Here is a 23090-nt window from a genome sequence, read left to right as displayed (position 1 = left end):
GTTTTCCCCGCTTTCCCCGCTTTTTCCTGGTATCATTGCATCCTACTTCTACAAGAGGCCAAAGGCAGCGCAAAAACGAAAAAAAAAAAAAAAAACCCCACATAAAATAAAATAAGACAAAGTAAAAGGATTAAATAAAAAGTTGAAAAAAAAAAAAAAAAAGAAACAGGCGTGCAACACTACTTTAACCTCTTGAACGGATGAGCCTCAGTGTTAAACACCCATTCGTCCAGGCTTATCAGGTGGGGCTCGGCAAAGATCAGGTAAAAGTACTTGAGCGTCTCGCTCAGCCAGAAGCTCTCCATCGAGTCGGCCAGGACGACGTCCTCGCCCTGCGGGGGGTTCATGTTGTGGACGGCGCTGTTGGCCAGCTTGGTCGAGGTCAGGTTGTCAATGGCGCGCCACATGTCCCAGGCCTTGTCCTGCCAGGCCCTGTCGCCGGTGATGCGGTACATGATGAAGACGCTCTCGATGGCCTCGGGCCGCAGGATGTAGCGGCCGTCGGTGACCTTGGTGAAGGCGGCGGGCAGGCGCTCCTGGGCGACGATGGACTCGGCGCCGGCGACGGCGGAGTGGGCCTGCAGCACCTCGGCGTGCCAGGCGGCCGGGTCCCAGGGGCAGGGGTCCTTGCCGGGGCAGGCGGTGATGTAGAAGGACTCGGGCATGACGCCGGTGCGGAAGGCCTGGTAGGCCCACACGCAGCCTTCGGTGAGCTTGCGGCCGAGCGAGACGTGGTCGTCGCGGCGGGCGAGCCGGCCGCCGAGGGCGAGCATGCCGCCGGTGAAGCACGTCAGGTGGCCCGTGGCGGGCTTGAGCTCCGTCTTGCGGGCGGGGCCGTCGTCGCGCACGTCGACGAAGCCCGAGAAGAGGATGTCGCGGCCGTCGGGGGTCATGGGCCGGAACAGGAGGTGCTCGCTGGCGGCCTGCATGCTGGCGACGTACATGTCGTGGTAGAGGCCGCGCTTCTGGCCGAGAAGCGCCATCATCTTGGGCAGGTACTCGTAGGCGCTGTCGGCCATGCCGCCGAGGGTGTAGGTGGAGCCGGCGTCAAAGTGCTCGTTGACGGCGTCGACGACGATGGGCCACATGCCCGGCAGCTTGGTCTTGGGCTGGGCGGCGGCCAGCAGCTCGCTGATGTGCTGGACGGCGTCGTAGTACTTGGGGTCCTTGGTGACGAGGCTGAGGCGCGTCAGCTCCATGGTCAGCGAGGCCAGCTCGGCCAGCAGCGTGTTGCTGCCGGCCGTCTGCTTGCGGCCGAAGGCGGCGTCGTGCAGGTTCCAGCGCGCGACGGGCAGGTGGTTGGGGGTGTCGAAGGCCTTGTAGAGCAGGTCGCCGACGTTGTGCGCCTTGGCGAGCAGGCGCCTGTCGCCGCTCAGGTCGTAGGCGGAGAGCAGGCCGCCGAGGAAGCGGATCGTCGTCTCAAACACGTTGATCTCGTCGTCGCGCGTGTCGACGAAGCCGGCGTTGGCGGCCACGGCCGACACGGCCTCGTCGAACTCGTCCTTGAGGCCCATGATCCAGAGGGTGTCGAGCGAGTCGACCAGGGTGGCGCCCCAGCCGCCAAAGGGGTCCTTGCCGTTGCCCGTGACGGGCGTCACCTCGTCATGCAGCCAGGCGTAGTCCTTGTAGGCCTTCCACGACTTGAGGAACGTGTCGCGGACGTCCTGCTGGCGCGACAGCCGAACCTTCTTGTCGGCGGCGCTCTCGGCGGGGAACTTGGCCTGCACCGAGGGCAGGGTGTCGGCGGCCGCGGTGGGCAGCGGGCGGAACGAGGTGACGGGGTAATTGTGCCTGATGGTCCTCCACAGAAAGTCCTTTTCCGGCTCGTACTTTGTGTAACCGGTCATGGGCTTGGTCGGCACCTTGCCGGAGCTGGTCGAGGCCAGGTCCCAGGCCCGCCAGACGGTCAGCACGGCGAAGAAGGCGAGAAAGGTGGAGAGGATCCTCCGGCGGCCGAGGGTGAACATGATTTTTGCTCTCTGCCTGCGCAAGAAATCACATCAGCTGGGCTGGGACTGTAGGAGGATTGCTGGGCCCGTGGGATTCGAGATTCGAAACGTCAGGACAAAAGCACGCAAGTCTGCGGAATGCGAGACGGAAGGGCATAAGAGAAAGGAACATACATTTGTTCCTTGGTTGGTTTGGTTTGGGGGGGGGGAAGCTCTGCCCACCTTGGGCCTTGGGGGTACTGCGAGGGGCGGCAGCGAGTGCGGCGAGGTACGGCGAGGTACGGCGGGCCAAGGGCGACGGAGAAGCTGGCGCCAAGGGAGAGCGAGTCGAGCTGGTCCAATTTGTGCGACGTGTGGTTGGCTGGCTTGGGCTGGCTTGGGCTGGCTTGGCTAGGAACAAAAAGGAAAAAAAAAAAAAAAAAAAAAACAGCGTTGGGTTGAGGGACGGCCAGCCAAAGATTGAGCCAGCTCCTCCTGCAGAGGCTAACAATTGAAAAAAGGGGCGCTGACAGCCATGACGGAGGCTCAAACCTTGGGGACCCGGCTAGGCAGATTCGGCCGATTGCACAGGCGCATGGCGGTCCTGCTCTTTGTCTGCTGAAGAGCAGGCGGGCTCGTTGGGCTCGTTTAGCTCGTTTGGCTCGTTTGGCTCGTTTGGCTCGTTGAGGGTTTGTAAAGTTTAAAGTGTAACCAGTCGTTGAAACTTTGCTCGGGGATGTATTACTGTACCAGGCTGCACTTGCACTTACTTGCACATGCACTTGCACTTGCACTTGCACTTGCACTGGCTGGAGTCGGACGACGGCGGTAGGGAAGGAACTCTGGGAAGCGGCGGCGGCTGACCTGACGTCGACGTCATTTCAATCGTCCCCTCTCTGCACTGCATGCAACAGCTGTCATCTGCCGTGACGGGGAAAGAGCGAGTCGCGCCGGAATGCCAGCAACCCGGAGAGACAGAGCAGCAGGGTACATGTATCTCTCCTTCATGATTTTGGGGGGGGAGGGGGGGGGGGGCCACCAAAAAAAAAAGAAAAGAAAAAAAAAAATACCGGACCTGTGTGCACAACAACAGCAGCATGGCCATGCTCGGAAACTAGAAAACTAGAATCGTACAGGGCCCGATGGAATGTTTTTTCTCCCTTGATTTCTCTGCCGTGTCCATTTTCTCCAGGTGTCGTGGAAAGAGCCCACCCCAGCCAATATGCATGCATCCATGAAAAGGAAAAGAGGAACAAGACCAAGACAGACGAGCAGCATCACCCTCCTTCTCCCCCTCCCTTCCCCCCCCCCCCCCCCCATATCCAACTCCAACTCCCCCCCTTCCTACGAGCTGGCCTTGGCCGTAAAAAGGGCAATTTGGTCCGTGACGACCAGGCCGGCAACAGCAGCCGACGTCAACGTGGCCGTCACCCCGGACACGAGGGCCGAAAGCGCCAACCTGGACACGTCGCCGCCGCGCGACGGAGCGAGCTGCCCCAGGATACCGATCTGGATACCCAGCGAGCCAATGTTGCCGAAGCCGCAGAGGGCGTAGGTGGCGATGAGTCTGGCGCGAGGCGACAGGTTGGCGTAGTCGCTGTCCTTGGTAAGCTGCACAAAGGCCTTGTATTCGTTCTACGCCACGGACACCCTTTTGTCAGCAACTGCAAGATGGATGGCAAGCACACTTGATATCAAAACCCAGGTCAGACAGAAAGAAAGCGCGCTACCGTACCGTGATGACTTTTTGAGCAATCAGTCTCGAAACCAAGAGGATTTCATGCTTGTCCTCGGACACTCCCAAGAGCCACGCTACGGGGAAAAGCAGGTATCCGAGAATGGTCTGCAGGGTCAGGGTAGGCTGGTTGATGTTCAGATAGTGGCCCCACCAGGTCAGCAAGGCATTGATCAGCCCCACAAAGGCAATGATGCAGAGCAGCGAGGCAATGATGGTGGCGCCAATCTTGATGCCGAGCCAAGCGCCGTTGGCAAAGGCGTGGAGGGCGTTCTCGGCCTTGTGCTCGTCGTCGTCGGGGATGACGACGCGGCCGGCCGTCAGCGTCTCCTGCGTCTCGGGATACCGCAGCTTGGAGATGGCCAGGGAGGCGGGGATGGACATGATGCACGACGACACCAGAGCCTCGGCGTTGAGGCCGAGCGTGATGTAGCCGACGAGGACGGAGCCGGATATGGTGGCGAAGCCGCACGTCATGATCTGGTGGATCTCGGCCTTGGTCATGTGCGGCACAAACGGACGCACCAGCATGGCCGACTCGCCCTGGCCGATGAAGGGCGTGGCGGCGGCCACGACGGCCTCTGCGCCCGACACGCCCAGGGCCCAGAAGACAAAGGTGGCAAACTTCTTGATGAACCACTGGAGGAAGCCGACGTAGTAGAGGACCTGGACCAGGGAGATGAAGAAGATGATGGCGGGGATGACGCCGGTGAGGAACCAGTGAACCTTGTCGGGGATGTCGTCGCTGGTCAGGAAGGCCACGCCCTGGCCGGCAAAGCCCAAGAGGTCGCCGGCTCGGTCGGCGATGAACCTGAAGATGTCGTAGCCGGTCCCGGTGCGCAGCACGAAGAGGCCGATGATGTACTGGGCCAGCATGCCGACAATGACGGTGCGCCAGTTGACGCGGCTGCGATGGGCGCTGGTGGCCCAGAAGGCGAAAATCATGACGAGCATGCCAAAGAGGCTGACGGCGCGGTTGGCGCGCGTGTTGTCGGCGGCCTCGCTCGAGGCAAAAGTGCCCACGAGGATGACGGCCAGGGCGGCGGCGGCGCCCAGGGGGGTGCGCCAGGCGCCGGGAATCTTGCGGTAGACGAACAGGGCCGAACGGTCCCAGAGCCAGCGGATGGCGGAGGACAGATGCCTCGCGGGGACGTAGTAGAACATGAGGCGCAGGGAGACGCAGAGCCACACGAGAAAGGGCACGACCCAGTTCATGTCATTGCGGTGGAGGACGAGGGAGGCGATCCACCAGCCCGTGAAGAAGAGGAAGTAGACGAGGTGGGAGAAGGGGCGATAGCGCCGGTAGAGGCGCTTGATCCTGCTCCAAAAGGAGTTGTCATTGTCGTCGTCGGTGGAGCTGGAGCCCCGCGTAGCGCTGACATGGCCGTGCTCGACCTTTTCGTGACCGCTGTACTCGGGGGGCGAGTGCAGGGGATGGTGCTTCTCGACGCCGTGGCCGGGGCCGGGGCCGGGGCCGGGGCCGGGGCGGGCCGGGCAGTGACTGGGACTGTGACTGTGACTGTGCGCGTGGTCCTGGTGCGGAATCAGGGAAGGATCTGCGGTGGTGTTTACGGTGTAGACGGCGTCGTCGTGGCCGGCGGCGTCGACTCGGGGCGAGTGATGGGTGTGGGCATGAGTGTGTTGGTTTGCGGGATCCAGGGCAGGGTCGGGGTTGTAGTCGAAGCCGGCGACGGGAGCGTGATGCTGGTGGTGCAGCTGGTGCGGCTGGTGCGGCTGGTGCGGCTGGTGCGGCTGGTGCGGCTGGTGCGGCTGCTCGGTGCCGGTGTCGGTGGCAGTGGCAGTGGCAGCGGCAGCGGCGGCAGGTGCTGGTGCTGGTGCTGGTGCTGGTGCAGTGGCGGCAGGGTCAGCCATGGCCATGGTTGGAGGAGCGCTGTAAGCTGTCGTGTTGCTGTCGAATCAAGTTGAGCTCGTGTAGCATAGAGGCGACCAACTGCCGGGGGAAAAAAAAATCGTCAGCAAACAGGAGCCATTGAAATCATCCTCTGAATTCTAAAGCCTCACTCCTCACCTTTGCCTCTTTTCCCCCTCCTTTCTTTCTTCTTTCCCTCCTGCCTGTTGGTGGTGGTTGTTGTTCGCTGGCGCCACGTCAAAAGTCAGGTAGCAGGCAGGTACGGCGAATGCAACGTGCCCCCCTTCCTGCGGCTTCCGACCAGACTCAACCGGTCAAGACGAGAGAGCCAAGAAGCAAGAATCGAGAAGAAGGGAGGGAAAAAAAAAAAAGGAAGAGAAAAGGGGAAAAAAAAAAAAAAAAAAAAGAAACACAATGCAGATGGAGGAGAAGGAAAGGAGCGAATTCAGACGGGCGCGCATCGCAAGACGCCGGGAGGAGCGGCCGCGGGGGAAAGGGGGGGGGGGGGAAGAGGCCAAGCAACTTTTTGTACTCCGTACCCGCTCGGCATGCCCGCCTTACTGGGACAAGCCCCAACCAGGACCACTTGCTGACAGGTTTGTCAGTGTGGAGAAAAAGGCCGACGAGAGGGGAAAAAAAGCGGCACGCGTGTGGATGGCAAGTGTGGATGGCAAGTGCCCACTGCAAACGTCGCGATTCACGAGTTTGGCAAGGGGGGTGGAAGGCGGGTGGAAGGCGGGGGGGAACGAAGGGGGGGGGGGGTGGTGGGGTGGGTGCCCCAGACCTGCTTCAAGCCGCGGGCGAGGAAGGAAGGAAGCCCTGAGGCCCTAATGCGGTCCTTCTGGTCGAATGGGTGCATGCATGTATGTGGGCAGCAGCGTCAATGAAGCGCGCAGCGTCGATGCAGCGAGCAGCGTCAGGCAGGGCGGGCAGCAGCAATACACCGCGCGCCGTGTAACCCCAAGGGCCAAAAGTTGGGTGGGTGGGAGGCATCGCCCGCGCCTGTTGGGGCGGCGGCGGCCTGTGGCGGCCTGTGGCGGCTGGCCTCGGGGGCCCGATCGAGGACCAGGGTGCCGTGCCATTGTGATGGATGCAATTTGCCCTCTCATGCTGCGGCTGCTTGCAGCCGGCTGCGTCGCGGCAACCTCGCCATATGATTATGCCGCATCTGTCGCATCTGTCGCATCTGTCCAGCACAGACAGACCAGCAGCAAAGCTCTATGCGCCGCAGCAGGCAGGCAGGGCGGGAAAAAAAAAAAGAAAAAAAGAAAAAAAAAAAAAAAAGGAAAAGGGCAAGCGCCCACACCACCCAGAGCAACATCAAATGTAGCCTAGTGGCGCCGGCGTCCGATTATTCCGGTTCAAGAGGGGAAAGAGCCTCCAGGGCCCGGCCGCTGCGATTCGCTGCGGCCGCACCTACCATCATACCATGTTCACGCAGCCACCAAGACCCCAGAACCTGTCAACTTGCTGCTCTGCTCCTTCCTGCTTCGGATCGGTCGTCCGCTGCCCGCCGCCCGCCGTGCGCCGTCCGCATAGCCCGACGAGGCGCGGCAGACGCTGTGATTGGCGGCCCCGTCGAACCCCAAACCAAGCCACCCAAGCGTTCAGCGACCAAAACGAGGCCCAGGCCAAAAGAGAAGAGAAAGGAGAAAAACAACGCCTAAAACAACGCCTAAAAAAACACCTAAAAAAACACCCCCCCCCCCACCACCACCCCGCAACCGTTGTTCCGTGACAGCAAGCGGGGCGACCTCGTGACCTTTTGACAAGCTAAGCTGGCTGGGCCGACGCCGCTTCCCTCTGGCCTGGTTTCAACTTTTCGCCACGAGGCCGCGGCTTGCCAACTGCAAGGAACCCAACCCGCCGCCGCCGCCGCCATCTCTCTTTTCTCTTTTCTTTTCTTTTTTTTTTTTTTGTTTTTGTTTTTGTTCTTTAATTTCTTCGGCCCCCTCCCCCGCCGGAGATCAAAACGTTGAAAGAAAGCCCTTTTGCAGCGGTGCAGGCTACATGTTTCCGGTACGTTATTTCCGGTGAGTGTTCCCGATACGTACCTTACGTGTTCACACGGTACACCGTACGGAGTACCTAGGTACCTGTGGGTATGCGCTTACCTCGCTGCACGTGGGCAACAGGGCAGCAGCTCTCCCCCCGCAGAAAGGCGGGCCCAATGCATCCTCGACAGCCAAGCAAGCTTGACTCAGACAATACTCCGTAGACCTCCTCGCGAGTCGCACGCAGGCTTCAATCGCTCCAGCCTCCACCACTCCAGCCTCCGCGCTTCCCCAGACCCCAGCCAAGCAAGCAAGCAAACAAGCAAGCAAGTTCCAACGGCCCCGCCTCGCTCTGCGCCCAGAGGTTGCCGGAGGTGGCTCGCAGCGCACAGGACATGGAGCCTCCCAAGACTCCGCCGTGCGCCGTCCTACCGTCAACACCATGGCTCTTTGACTGATTACCGGCAAGAGGAGAGGAGAACCGGACAAAGAAAGGAGGTCATGACAGCGTCCCCAACTCGTCTCGTCTCTTTTTCAACAGCTCAGCCGCAAAAAATGCCACCCGTGAGCCGTCTTTGAATCAACTACCTCGATACATTCATTCATTCATTCATTCATTCATTCTTTTTCCGCTCTCGCTCTACTCTACTCACTCTCCTCCCCTGAACCTCCGATTATACTCCTCCACCGCAACCCCAATCATCTTGTACAAAAAGGCTCTCTCACTGCCACCTCCCACCGGGATAAACGGCCCATTCGCTCCTCCTCTCAGCACAAGGCTGACACCCGTCCGCTCCTTGGCAATTGTCTGCACATCCTTTAGTGACACGTCCCACTCGCTCGTCAGCCGCCTCGACCTAATAAGCAGTATCCGCGCGTACGTGACCATGACCACCATGTCTTCCTTGGGCAGCTCCAGATGACCAATGTACTGCTCGTCAAAGTACCGTCCATTGTCCACCTGCTTCAACCAATACTGTCCCATCGCCTCCCGGCTGCTGTACGGACGCACGATGCCGTCGTTGGGGATGAACCGCGGGAATCGTGCGCGGTCAAGCTCCTGGCCGTCGAAAACCGTCGTCGTGTTGCGGATTCCCTCGCTCACGTTGCTGGCCATGTCCAACACGCCGACAGCCGGCTTCGTCGCGAGACCGAGCACCCCTTTGCCGACCCCCTTGAAGAAGCCCAGCGCTCCTTCCTGCTCGGCTCCCTCGAGCGGCTTTCGAGCCAGGCCGCCCACGCCAGATGCCACGCTCGTGAACAGCGAGTTGGCCCCTGCCGCGACGCCGTACAAGGCGTGCTTCGGCCGGTTCCTCGCCTTGGCGATGCGCCTTCGGTCCTGGAACTGCTTGTCGAGCGATGCCGCCGCCAGTCCCTTGCTGAGACTGCCCGTGAATTTGGAAAAGCTGTCGCTGAAGCCAAACACCGTCTTCTTCGCAAACGAGGCCGCGCCTTTTGCGATGCCGATGCCAAACTCCTCCGGCTTGTCCGAGAGAATCAGACCCTGGTACGGCTCGTAAAAGATGTCCGTCACGCCAGACGAGATGTTGTTGAACAGGCCCACCGGATTGCCCAGAAAATCCGCCGACCCGAGAATCTTGTGCACCTGGTACATTACCTCTTGGCTGTAATGGTTCGCCATGTTCTGTATCAGCACCGGCATCGAGACCCTCACGTTTTCCAGTAAGAGGGCGTTGAACCGGATCGGTGCGTCATTGACGTTCCCAATGGCCATGGTCATGACGTTGAGGAAGAACATGATTGGGTTCCGAGACGACGTCTTGTCCTCGGCATTGATGCGCTCCGTTCGCATGAAGCTTAGGTCAAGCTGCATCGGCTGAATGTTCAGCACCTCGAAATACAGGTCCTGCCCACCTGCCTGCTGCGATGGCTCCGGAATGTCCAAGTCTTCGTCGCACAGCTTGCCTTCCTCCTCAACCGCGCTCCAGCTGGCGTTTGGAACATTGGAAAACTCCAGCAGCGCGAACACAAAGTCCTCGTCCAGGTCGACCGTCATTTGCTGCACAAGGACCGAGGCGTACTTGATGTACGTGACGCCGTAGGAATCGTCCTTGACCCGGCTGACCATGGCATGCAGTGACGGGTGCGCGTCCACCTCGTGAGCCTTCTTCGGTACCACGCTGGGGTACAGAACCATGGGGAAGATGCCGCCGTAAAGCTGGTTGTCAATCTGCATCCACTTGACGGCCAGGGAGGCCGTCTGGATAAAAGGCGAGTCGCTGAACCGGAACTGCACGTCCCGGAAAGTAATGTAGGCCAGCTCTTTCAACTGCGCGTTGATGAGCGAAACCCCCACTCCAGAGAGCCTGAGTTGCGCTCGAAAGGTTGCGCCCGTGTCCCGGTCCTTCACCTCGAATGCCTCGTGGCCGGTGCTTGTCCTGGACAGGGCTTTCGGTTTGTACATGCTCTTGCTTGCCCGGAAATTGCTCAAGATCAACGTCTGCGTCGGGCCATCTGCGGCAACGTTGATGTCGATGATTTTCTGTTGCCCAGAAGGCGTGACAAACTTCATGGGAATCTGGTTACCAATCTCGGCCAGCTTTACGTGGCGCTCCATATTGTTGGTGGCTATGACCAGTTCGCGATGTTTGGCCGCTGGGAAGTCCCACGCGTACGGCATGATGCTCCTAGGCGGCAGCCTGTACTTGATGGGGCGCCAGCCGCTGCGGTCCTCGACGTCGTCCTCGTCAACATTCGGGTTCGCTTGGTAAAAGGTGAATTCCGCATCACTTTCGTTGCGCATCGAGAAAGGCCAATTCTTGGTTTCCATGCTGAGGTGCAGGAAGATTGTCGAGTCTTCGAGAAGAATCTCGACGCGCACCAGACGCTGCCGTTGTCCGGCCTTGGCAATCTTGACATGGGTCGTTCCCACGTCAGCAATGTTGAACGGAGAGGTCCACTGATTTTCGACGCCAGCATAGCAGAGGCATAGCTGTTTCACGGGTGACTTTTGCATAAAGTGCAGCGGTTGCAGCGCTCCGGGCTCGAGAGACATGTAGCCAGAGGAGCTCGACTCGCGCACCAGTATTTCCTCGCCCAACTTGTTCACAAGCACAAAACGCGGGGCCAGGGTGACAACTCTGGTCATCTTGTACTTTCCTTCGCCAGACTTCACTGCGATGCCAATGTGGATTTCTTTGTCCTTCGAACGCGAGTTCAGGACCACCTCCGCAGTGCTGCCAACGGCGTCGAAGCTCTGGGGTTTGCTCCATTCCGACTCGTCAATCTTCAACAGCGCGCGATTCCTATTGTCGTCGTTGCCGTATGAGAACATGAAGGGCAAGGCTTTTGGTCGTTGGCGCTGCGATGTGTGAACAAGAGAAAATTGGCCAGCAGCCGGCTTAGCCTGCTGCAGAAAGCCCTTCATGCGAATGCAAAGGTCAAGTCCCGTCTTGTTCAGGACAACGTACGGGCTGTATACAGAAACCTTAAAAGCTCCTCCGCTATGAGGAATCTTGAAGTAGTGCAAAGCGAGATTCAGCGAGAGACCCTGCTCGTCTTTGACAATTATTCGACTCTCCTTGCGGAAATCCTCGGTATTTCCAGAGTTGATGATGGAGAAGTCGCTGGGTTTGAAAACCGTATCCTGCATGTCAATGCTCAAGAGTAGTAGGTGTGAGAGCTCCACAACATGTACCGGACTCACGCCGCCCTTTCGGAGGAAGTTTGACCAATCTTTCTTCGTATTTTTGTCGTATATTCTGTACTTGAAGTCGTAGGGCAAGAGGTTCTCAAGAGTCAGCGGCGCTGACAACTTGATCCTCATACACGGATATATCCTGGTAAATCGGTCAAAGCATGGTCTTGCAACGGTCTTGTAAAGGGAAACGAGAGACTGGGGCTTACTTGGTTATAGGGTTGGATTTATCAAACTGTGCGTGCACCTGGAAATAGAACGGATCGCCGTTTTCTCCCTTGCATACCAATTGTTTCGTGGGTCTTTGCAGCAAATCCCTCCACCAAATCTGATCCCTGCTCCATTGATAGCCAAAGCCGCCATCGGGACGAACCAACGCTCGTTTCTCAAACACTGCGGCGACGGGCGCTGGTCGTGAATCTCCAGGAGCAATTTTTTCAATCTTTAGGAGGTGGCCTTGCTGAGCATCGTATATGCCGAGTTCGACGGGGATCCCTGTCGAGTTTTCCACGACAAGGGGCGATCTCAATGTCACATACTTGATATTGTCTGCGCCGAGACTGACTTCGACACACAGCCGATGCAGCACATTCTCAGTCTTTGGTCGAAGGCTGTACAGAAATTCGCCTTCTCTGTTAAGTCTCACATTTTTCACAGGGTCAAACCCACTGCCCTCCAGCTGGATGCCCACGTCGTTTTGGCTCGACTCGGTCAAGAGGTTCTCCCGCATCTTCTCCCAGTGTTCGAAGCTCCAAGGTGAATCAGCGCCATCTTCAAGACGCAAACTGATGGGTTCCTTTGAGCTGGGACTCTTGGAGTGAAGGACTACGTCGAAGCCCGTGTAGTTCCTGATGCGATACGGGGCTTCAACCCCTCTCGGTTTGTCTAGAACGTTTTGCTCCGTGGTTAAGAACGTCAAAGACTTGGATGCGAGTGCGATAGAAGCTGTTGTGATTGTTATATCAAACGTCTTCTTGGATGCGACGTCCACAGAGATTAGTCCCGACACTGGATCTTTGGCGACACCAAGGCCAACCTGCCACGGCTCCAATAGTGGCTCCCAGCTTGATTTCGAGAAATTGTAGACGCTGGAGTACATTTCAATGGCCGACTCAGCTTTTAGATTAAAAGACCAATTTTGCGCTCCTGCTGTAAAGCTCTTGATACCAACGTCTAGAATGGGTAGTTCGTGCAAGTCGCCGATGAGGACAATACGGACTCCCTCAACAGTAACAGATAATTCTTCCCGAGCAGGTGCCGCAGCCGCTTGTGGCTTCGCCGGAGCTTTGACGGGCTTTGCTGTAATAGTTTTCGTGCCTCTGGTCCTTGCAATTGTTGACTGGCCACGACCACTCGCGGATTTGCTCTTCAGCCCTGCATTGCGCAATTGCTGTGCTTTTTGTTCGGCGGCGGATTCTTTGGGGTCTTTTGATTCGCCCCCGGAGAGCTCGCTGGCTCTGGTGATGATTTGCAAGATCAAGAGGATATCGCGTAGGGAAAGACGGAGGATCAATGGTTGCACATCAATGAGGAAACTTGCCACACCGACCTGCGAACTGTCCATACTCAATTGAATGGAGAAGTCATCGATGATTCGCAGACGAGAGCTTTCGAACTTGTCCATTCGGCACAAGTACATACCAATCTCTGAGACTTGAAACGTGAGGGCATGCTGCTTGGACAGAAGCATCTGCCGAATGCTCAAAACTATAGCTTCCGAGTTTGATGCCAGCGGATTGGCGATGAGTATTACTTGGGCATCCACTAGATTGACACGGAACGCCATGGACATTGATGGCTCTTCTTTTGAACTTTGAGGTTCGACCAAAGGCGCGTTATCTCGTTGCCGCAACACTTGTGACTGTTGCCTGTCAGATTGATAAGTATCCTGACAGGTCACCTGTGTCGAGTCATTGTCCGATTCATCGATTGCGTCCCCAAGGCTTTCATCATCAATTGGACTGACAGCATCCACAACGAGCCCTTCGGTAACGAATCTTTGCAACGTAAAAAGGTAATCGAGAGCAAAAATTATGCGCGGACTGTCAATAGTAGCCATGGCAATTAGATTTCGCTCTTTCCCGCCAGACATGGTCACGCTGGCCATCAATTGCTGGGTTTCTTTGTTGGAAGATGCCATGATTCGCCGGTACTTGTTGCTCTCTTTGGGCCGGCTGTCGAAGATTGTGAAGGACCGAATGAGCAGCTCGGCTTCCAGCGAGCCGTCAGAAAGCACCCTCGTCTTCAATCTAGTTTCGTCCAGTGAGAACCTTGATAAGCTAGAGTTGGCCAGATCCCCGACTGGTTCATCCTCTTCCGCCATGATGAGCTCGAGGCCCACAGCATTGGCGCAAAAGACGAGATCGAACTTGGTCCAGGCATTCTGCAGTGAGCTTAGTTCAGGTGAGAGATCAACCAGATTCTGATTGTAATCCCGATTATCACCTTCAGATCCTGATCTGGCGAGCTGCAATGTCCCTTCATCCACCATCCGCGCAGCCTCTTCGTCAGAGTTGTCTCCCTCCCCTGCAAATGCGGCAGGCACAGATTTGGAAATCTCTAGGAGGGACTTGAGTTGATATTGCGTTAGGCGGAGTTTGATGTCCGAAAGAGAGCCTTCGACATCCATATCTGGTCTTTGTACGCCTTCCTTATGCTCAGAATACGTGATGTTGAAACCTAGATCCACATGATCTATCATTTCAAGTTCCTCCGATCGGCCATCAGAGTAGTGAAAGTCAGAAGTCAGTTTGACATTTCTGATACCAGCGGAAATTTTCATGGCAACATCAGAATCCTTCCTATCATCCAGCGGCACAAACTTGTTTTGGGCGTAAATCTCTCCAAGATAGGCAGTTATGACATCTCCCTGGTGCTGATCAGATACGAAAAGTCGAGGAAATACGACAATCGGCGTCTTTATGACGACGTCAAACTTGATCTTGCTGGGACTCTGCTGGATTTGGTTCGCTCGCGTCATAGCAGCCTGCCGAGCAGCGTTGTATAAGGCTTGCATTTTTCCAAATTTGACTAGAAAATCTATAATCTTGCGAAACGGCTCCTCGACAAAATTTACTTTGACAGAACCCGCTCGAAGGTAAACTGAGCTGTCGTATCCGGGATATGCTTCTTCATTTCCAGAGTCGAAGGTCTCGTATCTGAAGTCAGCAAGGTCATCCCCCTGAATTGTAACCAACTTGCGAAGGTTGGAATCCGCCGAAACGCCAAGGTTGACATCATCAACTAGAGATAAATCACCAAGCTTTGCCGATACACGCATGGTCTTTCCATTGATGAAGATTCCAGCATCCCCATGGCTGAATGATAGAGTGGCCAGCCTTATGCCATCATTGTTCAGAATCAGTCGGATGGCCTTCAGGTCGACTTTGACACGGATCGACCCTGCGTTCTCACTAGGCTTTGAAGCTTCGCCCGAACCATCTTCGAGGACCCCATCATCCGCCTCTGCAATCGCAAGCAATTGGCTACCCTGGTCGTTATCTCCCCCGGTAAAGGTGGTTAAGATGTAGTCCAGAAGCGTCAAAAGCGTCTTACGCGTGACCACAACATTGATGGTGGAAATGGCGGCAGTTATGTTCGTTTCGACACCTTCATACACGGGCATGAACTCTGGCGACTGCTTATTGATCTTCATATACTTGACATGAACAAGACTTCTCCCGGCTTTTAAATCCTCACTGTCGCCGGATGACACGATCGATTTGAAATCTCCAGAGGGATTTTCGACAAAGTCTTCAATCGCAACAGATCCCAGGGAAACCTCGGCAGCCATGTCGTACGTTCTCGTGTAGAATATCAGGTCGAAGCGCTCGGCAACTAATTCAACCAGAAGGGTGTCGGACTTGACCCGGTCTGGGTCGCTTTTGTAAAGTGACCCTTTAAGAGTGTCCACCTTGAAGTTGAACTCAAAGCTCCTCTGCTGAATCTTGAGATGTTGTCCGTTACCCCCATCTGTGGCATCCTCAAAGTCTTCATTTTCATCATCGATATCTTCAAGGACCACAGCAGTTTGAGGCTGACTAAAGGGGAATGCAAAGGACTGGCGGCGCTCTCGCTGAGATTTTCGGCGCGATCTTGCGGAATTGGCGGTCGATGGCCGTGGACGCCTAGGCTGATCCTGGATGTCGTTATTGGCTGATTCGGCATCAAACCTAGGGATGGCTACGTCGATGAGCCTCATGAGGTTCTTGTATTTGGAATCTGATACCGTAGCGTGCAACATAGGGAGATGACCCGAGACCCGCAGTTTCGTAAGGTTGGGGGCTTTGGGTAGTATAGAGATCTCGACGACAAAATCCACATTGATTTGCTCAACGACGTGTAATTCGGAGTCTGTACTCCTCTTCACCAGGTGCTTCTTGGATTCCTCAATCGAGGGGCCTATAAGTACCTGAGTGGATGTGAGCTTCACAATGAACTTGTCGTACATGGCTGATTCCAGGCGCTTGAAGTCGGCCTCGCTGTACGACTGTCTCTGTTTTGACTGGATCTCCTTCATGGTCTTGTCATCCACCAGTTCGCTATTGACATGAATGTGACCAGCATCGACAATTAGGCAAGTTGAGTTCTCTGTCGTGATGCTTACGGGAACAATAATCAAGGGCGCTTGAAGGTCCAACTTGGCGTTCACAGTCTTATGCTCCTCAAGGGCAAATTCAAGGCCCGCCCGAGTTTGCTCTCTAATCCCTTCAACCGTCGCGCCAGCACTTTCCATCAGAGCTGTGATGGACTCCATATGTCTTTCTGGAGGCCGGAAGAAATCCACAATGCCCACGACGAAGTTTGGGTTCCAGACTATCTCCAAGGGTTTCAGCTTACCCAAGAGGGCGAAGTCGCCTTCTCGTTCGATTGGATTCTGCTCAATTTCAAACTCGAAAAACGGTTCCTCGGTGTCGTTCTCAAGCTCCTTCAAGGACAGGCTCTTTCGTTTTCCCGCCAAAGGAGCATCCTTTACGCGAACAATTTCGGGGTATAGGCTATCGGGAGTGGTGCCATCATTGACTCGCAGGCCACCGAGGCTGATGTTTGCTAGGATGGAATCCGTTCTTTTCAAAGCCTTTGCCTTGAATACGTCGAAGTGGAGGCTCAGGAGGTCGGTTGGATTATCATGAGGGCTTTTTTTCAGCGTGAAGCTTCCAGTGCTGAGAGATGCCTCCAGGCACAGGTTGACCGCCTCCCTTGGAGTGTCCACCTCTTCAGCGATGGCCGCCTTCTCATCCCAATCTATCATGTGGTACAGCTCCTCGCGTTGCTCTTCAGTCATTTGAGTATTCTCTTCATTTTCTTGTATTTCGCCTTGAGGTCTCGATCCCCACATCCATGTCAGCCAGCCTTGTTGCTCCGGTTGCTGAGGCTGCTTCCGCAAGGCTTCCGCATTCTCCTTTTTCAACTGGTTCCGCGCAAGAGACCGCCAGAAGCGCAGGTCTTCGTAGTCCAGTTTCCATTCCAGTTTTTCAAGATCTCCATTTTCCTCAGTCGTGAGCTGTTGTTGCTGTTTCCGTTTCTTGAATAGCTCAATGTATCTTCGTCGGTCATCACGTCGCTCTCGAAAGTAGCCCCAAGACCATTTCCGGTTCCTTTGGTGAATCTTATTCAACACCGCGTTTCCTGCAAATAACAACCATGCGCGGGGATCCTCTTTTGGACGGACGCCCTTCGGCTTCAATGCTTTGTACTCCTGATGTCTTACAAAGTAGTGGAATAAGTCGACCATCATTAGCGCATCACGATACTGGTCATCATCGAGGACGAGACCAATCTCTTCGAAGAGAAGATTTGCTTTAAGCTTCGGGGCGCGAATGTCGCCAGATTTGTCCAGTTCAATTTTCGCTTGGCCATTCACAGGTCGTAGGATGAACTGGTGATGGGAGGTAAGAGCATCAGCTTCGCCTAGCATGCTCTTGAAGTTGTCCACCATCTCGTCATGAGTCATGGGGTTGGAGAGTTCGGAGGGTGCTTCCCGCCCGGTTCCAAACAGGTCTGAATCTGTATTCCAATACACGGCTAATGAGCCCAAGGTTGCCAGCTTATTGGTTGTTTTGCTTGACTCTTGGATGAAGGTTGGTTTCCATTGACCATCAGTGCTGACGGCGCTGAATTCTTGAAGGACAAGCCCCAGAGCGAAGGGATGTCCCGGCGCAGAAATAGAGTCCTCGTATCGAATATGAATATTCTTGACTGTTATCTGTAGATTGTCAACAATCTTGGTGGCCAGACTTTGAGCGAAACTTTGGTTCTTCTTCTGCTCCTCTTGGCTCATGCCTTCACGGCTCTTTTCTTTAAGAAGTTCGGCACTATCCAGCTGGTCCATTTTGAGTCGTTGTCGCCGACGCTCCTCTTCCTCTTCGTCATACTCGGCTTCTTCCTTTGGGCTAGCCAGGAGGAAGACATCCTCAATAAGCACCTTGACGGGGGCACTACGAAGGTTTGACCACGGAATGACCAACGTGAGCTCCCCAAGGTGGCCTTCCACGACATTGATGGGAACTTTCAGTTGGTCCAGAGCCTCGCGGCGAAGCTCAAGATTGCGAAGTTTGACATCGCCAGACCAGATGCCGACTTTCAGCTGTGTAGGGTCAAAGTTCTTAACGTACATGCCCAAGAAGCGGTTAAGCAGGCCAGCGACTAATCCCTCCAACATCTCGAGGGTTGTTTTGCCGTGACCCGGGCAGGGTATGCCAAGATGGTGGATGCTGGAGGCGCCTGGCTTTCTAACAAGGCCGCATGGGTGTTTGTTTGGGAACGGCGATACAAGCTACGTGCGTTTGGAAAAAGCCAGTCTCAGCGCGCGCCACGGATGGCCAGGGAAATTGTATTTACTCGATCGCCTCGGTTGATGAAGACCACTTTGCGGTGGACAGGGACAACGACACGACGTGAGTGGTCGGTCTGGTTTGTTTCGATAATGGTAGCCAGTTCCTAGTTATCAGCAATCAAGGAGCCGAAATAGATGTCCGGCGGATTGGATCAGGTCATCAACAAACGGACGAGGGAGAAACGTGGTTTGGATTGGTTGAAGCGAAATAAAATGACTGGCCAAGTCAAGAGCTAGGTGTCAATAGAGGATAGGATAGGTAGCGGGAAGAAGCAAAGTTGCACTGGCGAGCTCCAGCCCAGCTTGAACCTTTGGCTTGGAGTCGCTCTGGAACAAGAAAAAAAAAAAAAAAAAGTAGGCATCAATGTCAGCGACAAAGGTCCGAGACCTGATTGCGGATTGCGGCCAGCTTGCAATCGGTTGTGACGTAGGGCAAGTCTGGTGCCAAGTGGGCAGCTGCGACCTGCCTGGGTCTCCCCACTACTTTACCAAAACGTCGTCGCGCCGTTGATGAGCCGTGTCCAAGTTGACAGTTCGGTTTCGCTGGCCCAACCTGCCCAACCTGCACTAGCTCAGAGCCTCTAGGTACCTGATATCTAAGGTACCTAACCTAACATAAGGCACTTGGCCAAGACCCTAAATACCTCCTATTCAGAAGATTTGAGCTAACCAGACATTAATCTATTACGTCACACATGGCATGCACCTAGCAATTATGTACGTTACTGGCTGCTGCGTTCCGCCACTAAAAGGGGCATAAGAACCAGGCACGTAAAACGGAGCAAACTGCCTTACGTGTCTATATCGTAGGTACCTGCCTCTCTATACATGACGGCAAGTAAGCACCAGGCTTTATTCAACAACCTTGGCTACCTCCTCGTACCAGGTTAGGCTGGTTAGGTTAGGTTAGGTTAGGTTAGGTCCCTGGTGGTAGGTGGTAGTCAGACGACCTATATTATAATTATAGAAGGTACCTCATACCTAACACTTTAACATGTCCACGTCTTTAAAATAGAAAAAAGAAAAAAGAAAAAAGAAAGAAAAAAGAAAGACAAAAAAAAAAAAAAAAAAAAAAAAAGAGGCAAGCCGCCAGCACGATACCGTGACATGACGTGGACAACAGCAGGCCTATTCTTTCTTTTCTCCCTCTTGTTCAACGGGACTGGGTTCCCATTGACCATATTCAACATCATGGGTGGGGACATTTCAACTCGAGAGTCGTTGTCTAATAAGATCATCAACGGTGCATTTAAAAAACAAACACTTGAAATTGAAAACTGGAAATTCAATAGAAAGCGCCTCTGCGATTCTCTGTTAGTAGTCCTTTCGCCCTCTTATATCTTTCCACCGGCCAACCCAGGGGGCTTGTACAAGTTCTTGCAAGTCACATGCATCCATCTTCCCACACTAACAACCAAGGGGTATGTCATTCAACGCCATCAAAATGCAGAACAAGAACCAGTCTCTCAAGCGTCAGGATCCCCAGTACACCAGATTGCAAGACCATACGTTTTCGGCAATGTTCGCCGATGCTTGTGCAAATGAAAACTCGAATGATGTCAAAGCCGTCTACAGCATCTGCCGCACATGTTCGTGATTCAAGGGCGGGCAAACCCTTGTTTGGCCTAACATCATGTGTGTCAGGAGAAGGTCATTGGGGCGGTAAGGCGGTACGGGTAGGTATTTGACTTGCCTTCATTTGTTCGATACGGGCCTTGAGCTGGCTCGTCACTTCAGCCGCACGTTTCCAACTCTCCACACCACCACCGGTAGGCTGGGGCAGTGAAGATATGGGCCGTTCTCTTGTCGTTGGCGAACTTGACTCGGTAGACTCATACGCTGAGTACGCCGCGTTCCGGAAGCCTCTTGCGGGGGAACCACGCCCTGATGAGGCTCCACTGCCGGTATAGCGAAGCTCCGGGCTGAGTTTGCTCCTGGGATACGCCAGACCACCGTTTTCTTTCTCCTCTGACACGGTGCTGTTGAAACTCATTCTATGACGGTTGCCTGAGGCTGCTTCAGAGTCGCGATATATGCCCACTTCATCGTATGTTGGCGATGTTACTGCAGCATGGTTAAGAGAACGGCACGGTTACTTGGCCTCGCAAGATGATTGGAAAGGTCACGTACCTGGGCTTCCCATCCCTGGAGATGTTCCAAAACCTTCGGCGCGGCTCAGCGCTTTTTTCAGACGATCCAACTCCCGTCGCAAGCGCTCATTTACTTGCTCTGTCGCCTCGGCGTCACTTCGCGCTCGTACCAACTGCGTTTCCTTGGCCTTTATGCTGAGAACATCTCGAGTATGATCCTCAATGAGCCCAGCGTTTTGATTCTTGAGCTCTTGTATTTCTGCCATGAACTTATTTCTTTCTTGACGCATATCATCTACTTGACGCGAAAGGCGGTCGTTCGTCGCCCTTAGCTCCTCCAACTCTGCTCTTTCGACGGCAGTGAGACTGCTGGACTGAGGCGGAGAGTCAACTGTTGGCATAATGGGGGCAGCTACCGGCTTCACCAGGGAACGTCCAGCAAGTCCCCGGGTTAAGCCAAGTCGAGGCTGTGGCGCTGCTGCAGGTGCAGATGCAGGTGCAGGTGCAGGTGCTGCTGCTGCCATAGGTTCATCCTCGGAGGGCATAACGGGTGGTGCCGCACCTGGACGGCGAGGTGATGCTGCTCCCGGGCCAGCGACAGTTCTTTTCAAGGGAGCTTTCAAGCTTCCCAAATTTGACGGCTTCGGGGTCCCCAGTCTGCCTCCTGCAGCTACGGGTTTGCCCGTCGGTAAAGCTGCAGCAGGGGTCTCGGCCGGCATGACTGGAGGGGCTGCTTTTTTGGCTGCTGGTTTCTTGGCACCAAATGGCTTCTTGGCTGAAGGGGGAGCAGCCCTTGCGGCCGGTGCCGGCTTTTTCTTCTCTTTGGCCTTTACCTCGGCAGCTTCGAAGAATTCCTTGACTTTTGTCTTTCGGATATCATCCAGACCCTCAAGATAAGGCGACATTGCTCGCTCTCCAATAATCTTCATCACCGTCCCTAGGATTTCAGCACCGCCGTCTCTGAGGGTCGGACTAGACTCGGAGAGCAACTTTTTCCCTGATTCGCAGACAGTAGCAATCTCAGGTTTGGAAGGAACTGTTTTCGTAGTACGTAGACAACGAATAAGAAACTTCATCGTTCCCTCCTTGACTTGCGGGTTTTTGTTGCCCAGGTATGCGATAATGTCTTCGAGACAATCGCCAAGGCTCGTTGATGCAAAAACCGCGTCAAGAGCTGCACCCAGTGCGTCAGAAACAGACGTCTTCTTCTCCTTCAACCGGTCCATGATCGGCTGCATCACAATAGCTCGATATTTTGCATAGCTTTGACGCAGGCCTTTAGCCAGTTGTTCAACACATAGGGCAGCTTGTGTGACGACAGCAACGTTGGCGTCTTTCATGCACTTGGCAAGACCTCGATTTACCTCGTTGAAGTCGCTGTCCTGGATGCGAGGAACGTTGATGGCTTGAAACAAGGCATCGACAGCTTCCTTGCGATCCTTCCACTTTGAGGAAGCAAGCAAATCAGTAAAGTTGGGAGGAACGTTCTTAGTAATATCTTGGGGCTCGGCGAGAGAAAACGCGTCCAGTTCAGCAGGCTCGTCCCCTTCTGCTTCACCATTATCATATTCATCTCCTCCAGCAGTTGCCGAATCTGCTGCTGCCTGCTGGGATCGAAGCAGACGTTCTTGTTTCGGTGGCGGCTCGGCCTTGACCTTTTCAAACTGCGCTTCTAGATCAGCCTGCTGCGTTGGTTTCAAATCGCCCCAAAACATGGGCTTCATGGCCTCACGTAGCCATCTGTACAACTCGACTGCGAGGTTCGTTGCCTCGGCGCGGACGTTCTTGTCAGCAGCTCCAAAGACCTTGGGCAAAGCCTTGAGAACGGGCTTGGGGTCCACAACTTTGCAACCATAGTTGTGAATTATCGCCGCCAACGCATTCAATGTAGCCGCGACATTTTTGGGTACTTTGTTGGAGAGGCCAGGTAGCACATCCTCTACAACAGGGCCAGCAACATCGAGTTCGATGTAGAGAAGCAAGGCCTCCTGAGCATTCTGTTTCGTAGCCGCTCTGGTTGAAGACAGGCATTTCTCAACCATGTGCGTGATGGTCAAACCGCGGGTTCGTAGCGCACAATCTGGCCCGCCGTACTTCAAGAAGGCGCAAAGAGCAGCGATGGCCTCTTGCTGTGCTGCGACGTTCGAATCTGCCACGGCCGACTTCCAGAGGTTTGGTTCGTTTAGAAAGGGGCGAAAACATGGATGGGACTCGTCAGGAGTCAAAGCAAACTGTTTAGCAGCATCTTCGTATGCTGCTTTTCTGACTTTCCAAATCTATTGTGAACGAGTCAACACTCACTTATGCGGGGACAGGAACCACGGTAGGAGATCGAACCTTGTGAGTAAATCGTTCGGGGAGTGGTAATGAACTATAATCCTCGTCCTGGTCGGCCATTTTGGGATAATCACAGCCGACACCGTAACCAGTTGAGCTACAGAAACGGTAGGTGTTCTGGCGGCGATACCTTTGTAGTTTGGGCTTCGCGGAGCGGACTAGTTTTGAGATTAGCCCTTGGATGCCTTCCGGGCGGCGATGACGCCCTTCCATGGTCCATTTGAACTCTGCTGAGTTCTACATTCATCTTTGCAAGGACGCATCCTGGCCTCCGAAGTCTAAGTCGCAGAATTTGGGAAGGAGCGTAGCAGACATACTATGAAACGGGAAACGGGGTTCGCTAACAAACGGCGAAAGCTGGGACGAAGCAAGCTGGATCCACCGACCGGTGTAGTTGGGATACGACTGGAAGGAGCGGGTGAATCAAAGCAGGTGCTTCTACCCGTAGCCTCCTTCGCTCAATACTTGTCTGATGATCGGTTTGGCGTCAAGCCCATATGCACCAATCGAGAGGGCGGCGGCGGAGGAATCGAAAATGAAAACAACAGGTTATAAAATGCCTTGAGTGGTATGGAGAGTCGCTAACGTTGATCGGACAAAGAGCGAGCGAGTGTTAAATGGGGGCGATGTCGGCGCGATAGCT

At 54.9% G+C, this 23090-nt stretch overlaps 4 protein-coding genes across 4 annotated transcripts; all 4 read right to left on the bottom strand.

The window, feature by feature from the left end:
* Positions 1 to 179: 179 nt before the first annotated feature.
* On the bottom strand, positions 180 to 1967 carry UV8b_00574 (uncharacterized protein; the record flags this gene model as incomplete). Its single annotated transcript, XM_043138072.1, has 1 exon — positions 180 to 1967. The coding sequence occupies one exon, from the start codon at positions 1965 to 1967 to the stop codon at positions 180 to 182; it is 1788 nt and encodes a 595-aa protein (XP_042994006.1).
* A 1305-nt stretch (positions 1968 to 3272) lies between these two features.
* Positions 3273 to 5541, bottom strand: UV8b_00573 (uncharacterized protein; the record flags this gene model as incomplete). Its single annotated transcript, XM_043138071.1, has 2 exons — positions 3273 to 3563; positions 3664 to 5541. The coding sequence occupies 2 exons, from the start codon at positions 5539 to 5541 to the stop codon at positions 3273 to 3275; spliced, it is 2169 nt and encodes a 722-aa protein (XP_042994005.1).
* Positions 5542 to 8176: 2635 nt separating this feature from the next.
* Positions 8177 to 17846, bottom strand: UV8b_00572 (uncharacterized protein; the record flags this gene model as incomplete). The annotated part of the gene is made up of 2 exons (XM_043138070.1): positions 8177 to 11327; positions 11395 to 17846. 2 exons carry the CDS (start codon positions 17844 to 17846, stop codon positions 8177 to 8179), a joined length of 9603 nt encoding a protein of 3200 aa, XP_042994004.1.
* A 1772-nt stretch (positions 17847 to 19618) lies between these two features.
* On the bottom strand, positions 19619 to 22507 carry UV8b_00571 (uncharacterized protein; the record flags this gene model as incomplete). The annotated part of the gene is made up of 4 exons (XM_043138069.1): positions 19619 to 19645; positions 19714 to 20084; positions 20151 to 22386; positions 22448 to 22507. The coding sequence occupies 4 exons, from the start codon at positions 22505 to 22507 to the stop codon at positions 19619 to 19621; spliced, it is 2694 nt and encodes an 897-aa protein (XP_042994003.1).
* Between the last annotated feature and the right edge of the window lie 583 nt (positions 22508 to 23090).

Source organism: Ustilaginoidea virens, chromosome 1, assembly GCF_000687475.1.
Source record: "Ustilaginoidea virens chromosome 1, complete sequence".
NCBI lineage: Eukaryota > Fungi > Ascomycota > Sordariomycetes > Hypocreales > Clavicipitaceae > Ustilaginoidea > Ustilaginoidea virens.
Note: the sequence above shows the minus strand (reverse complement) of the source record. Positions and strands in the feature narration are given on the sequence as shown.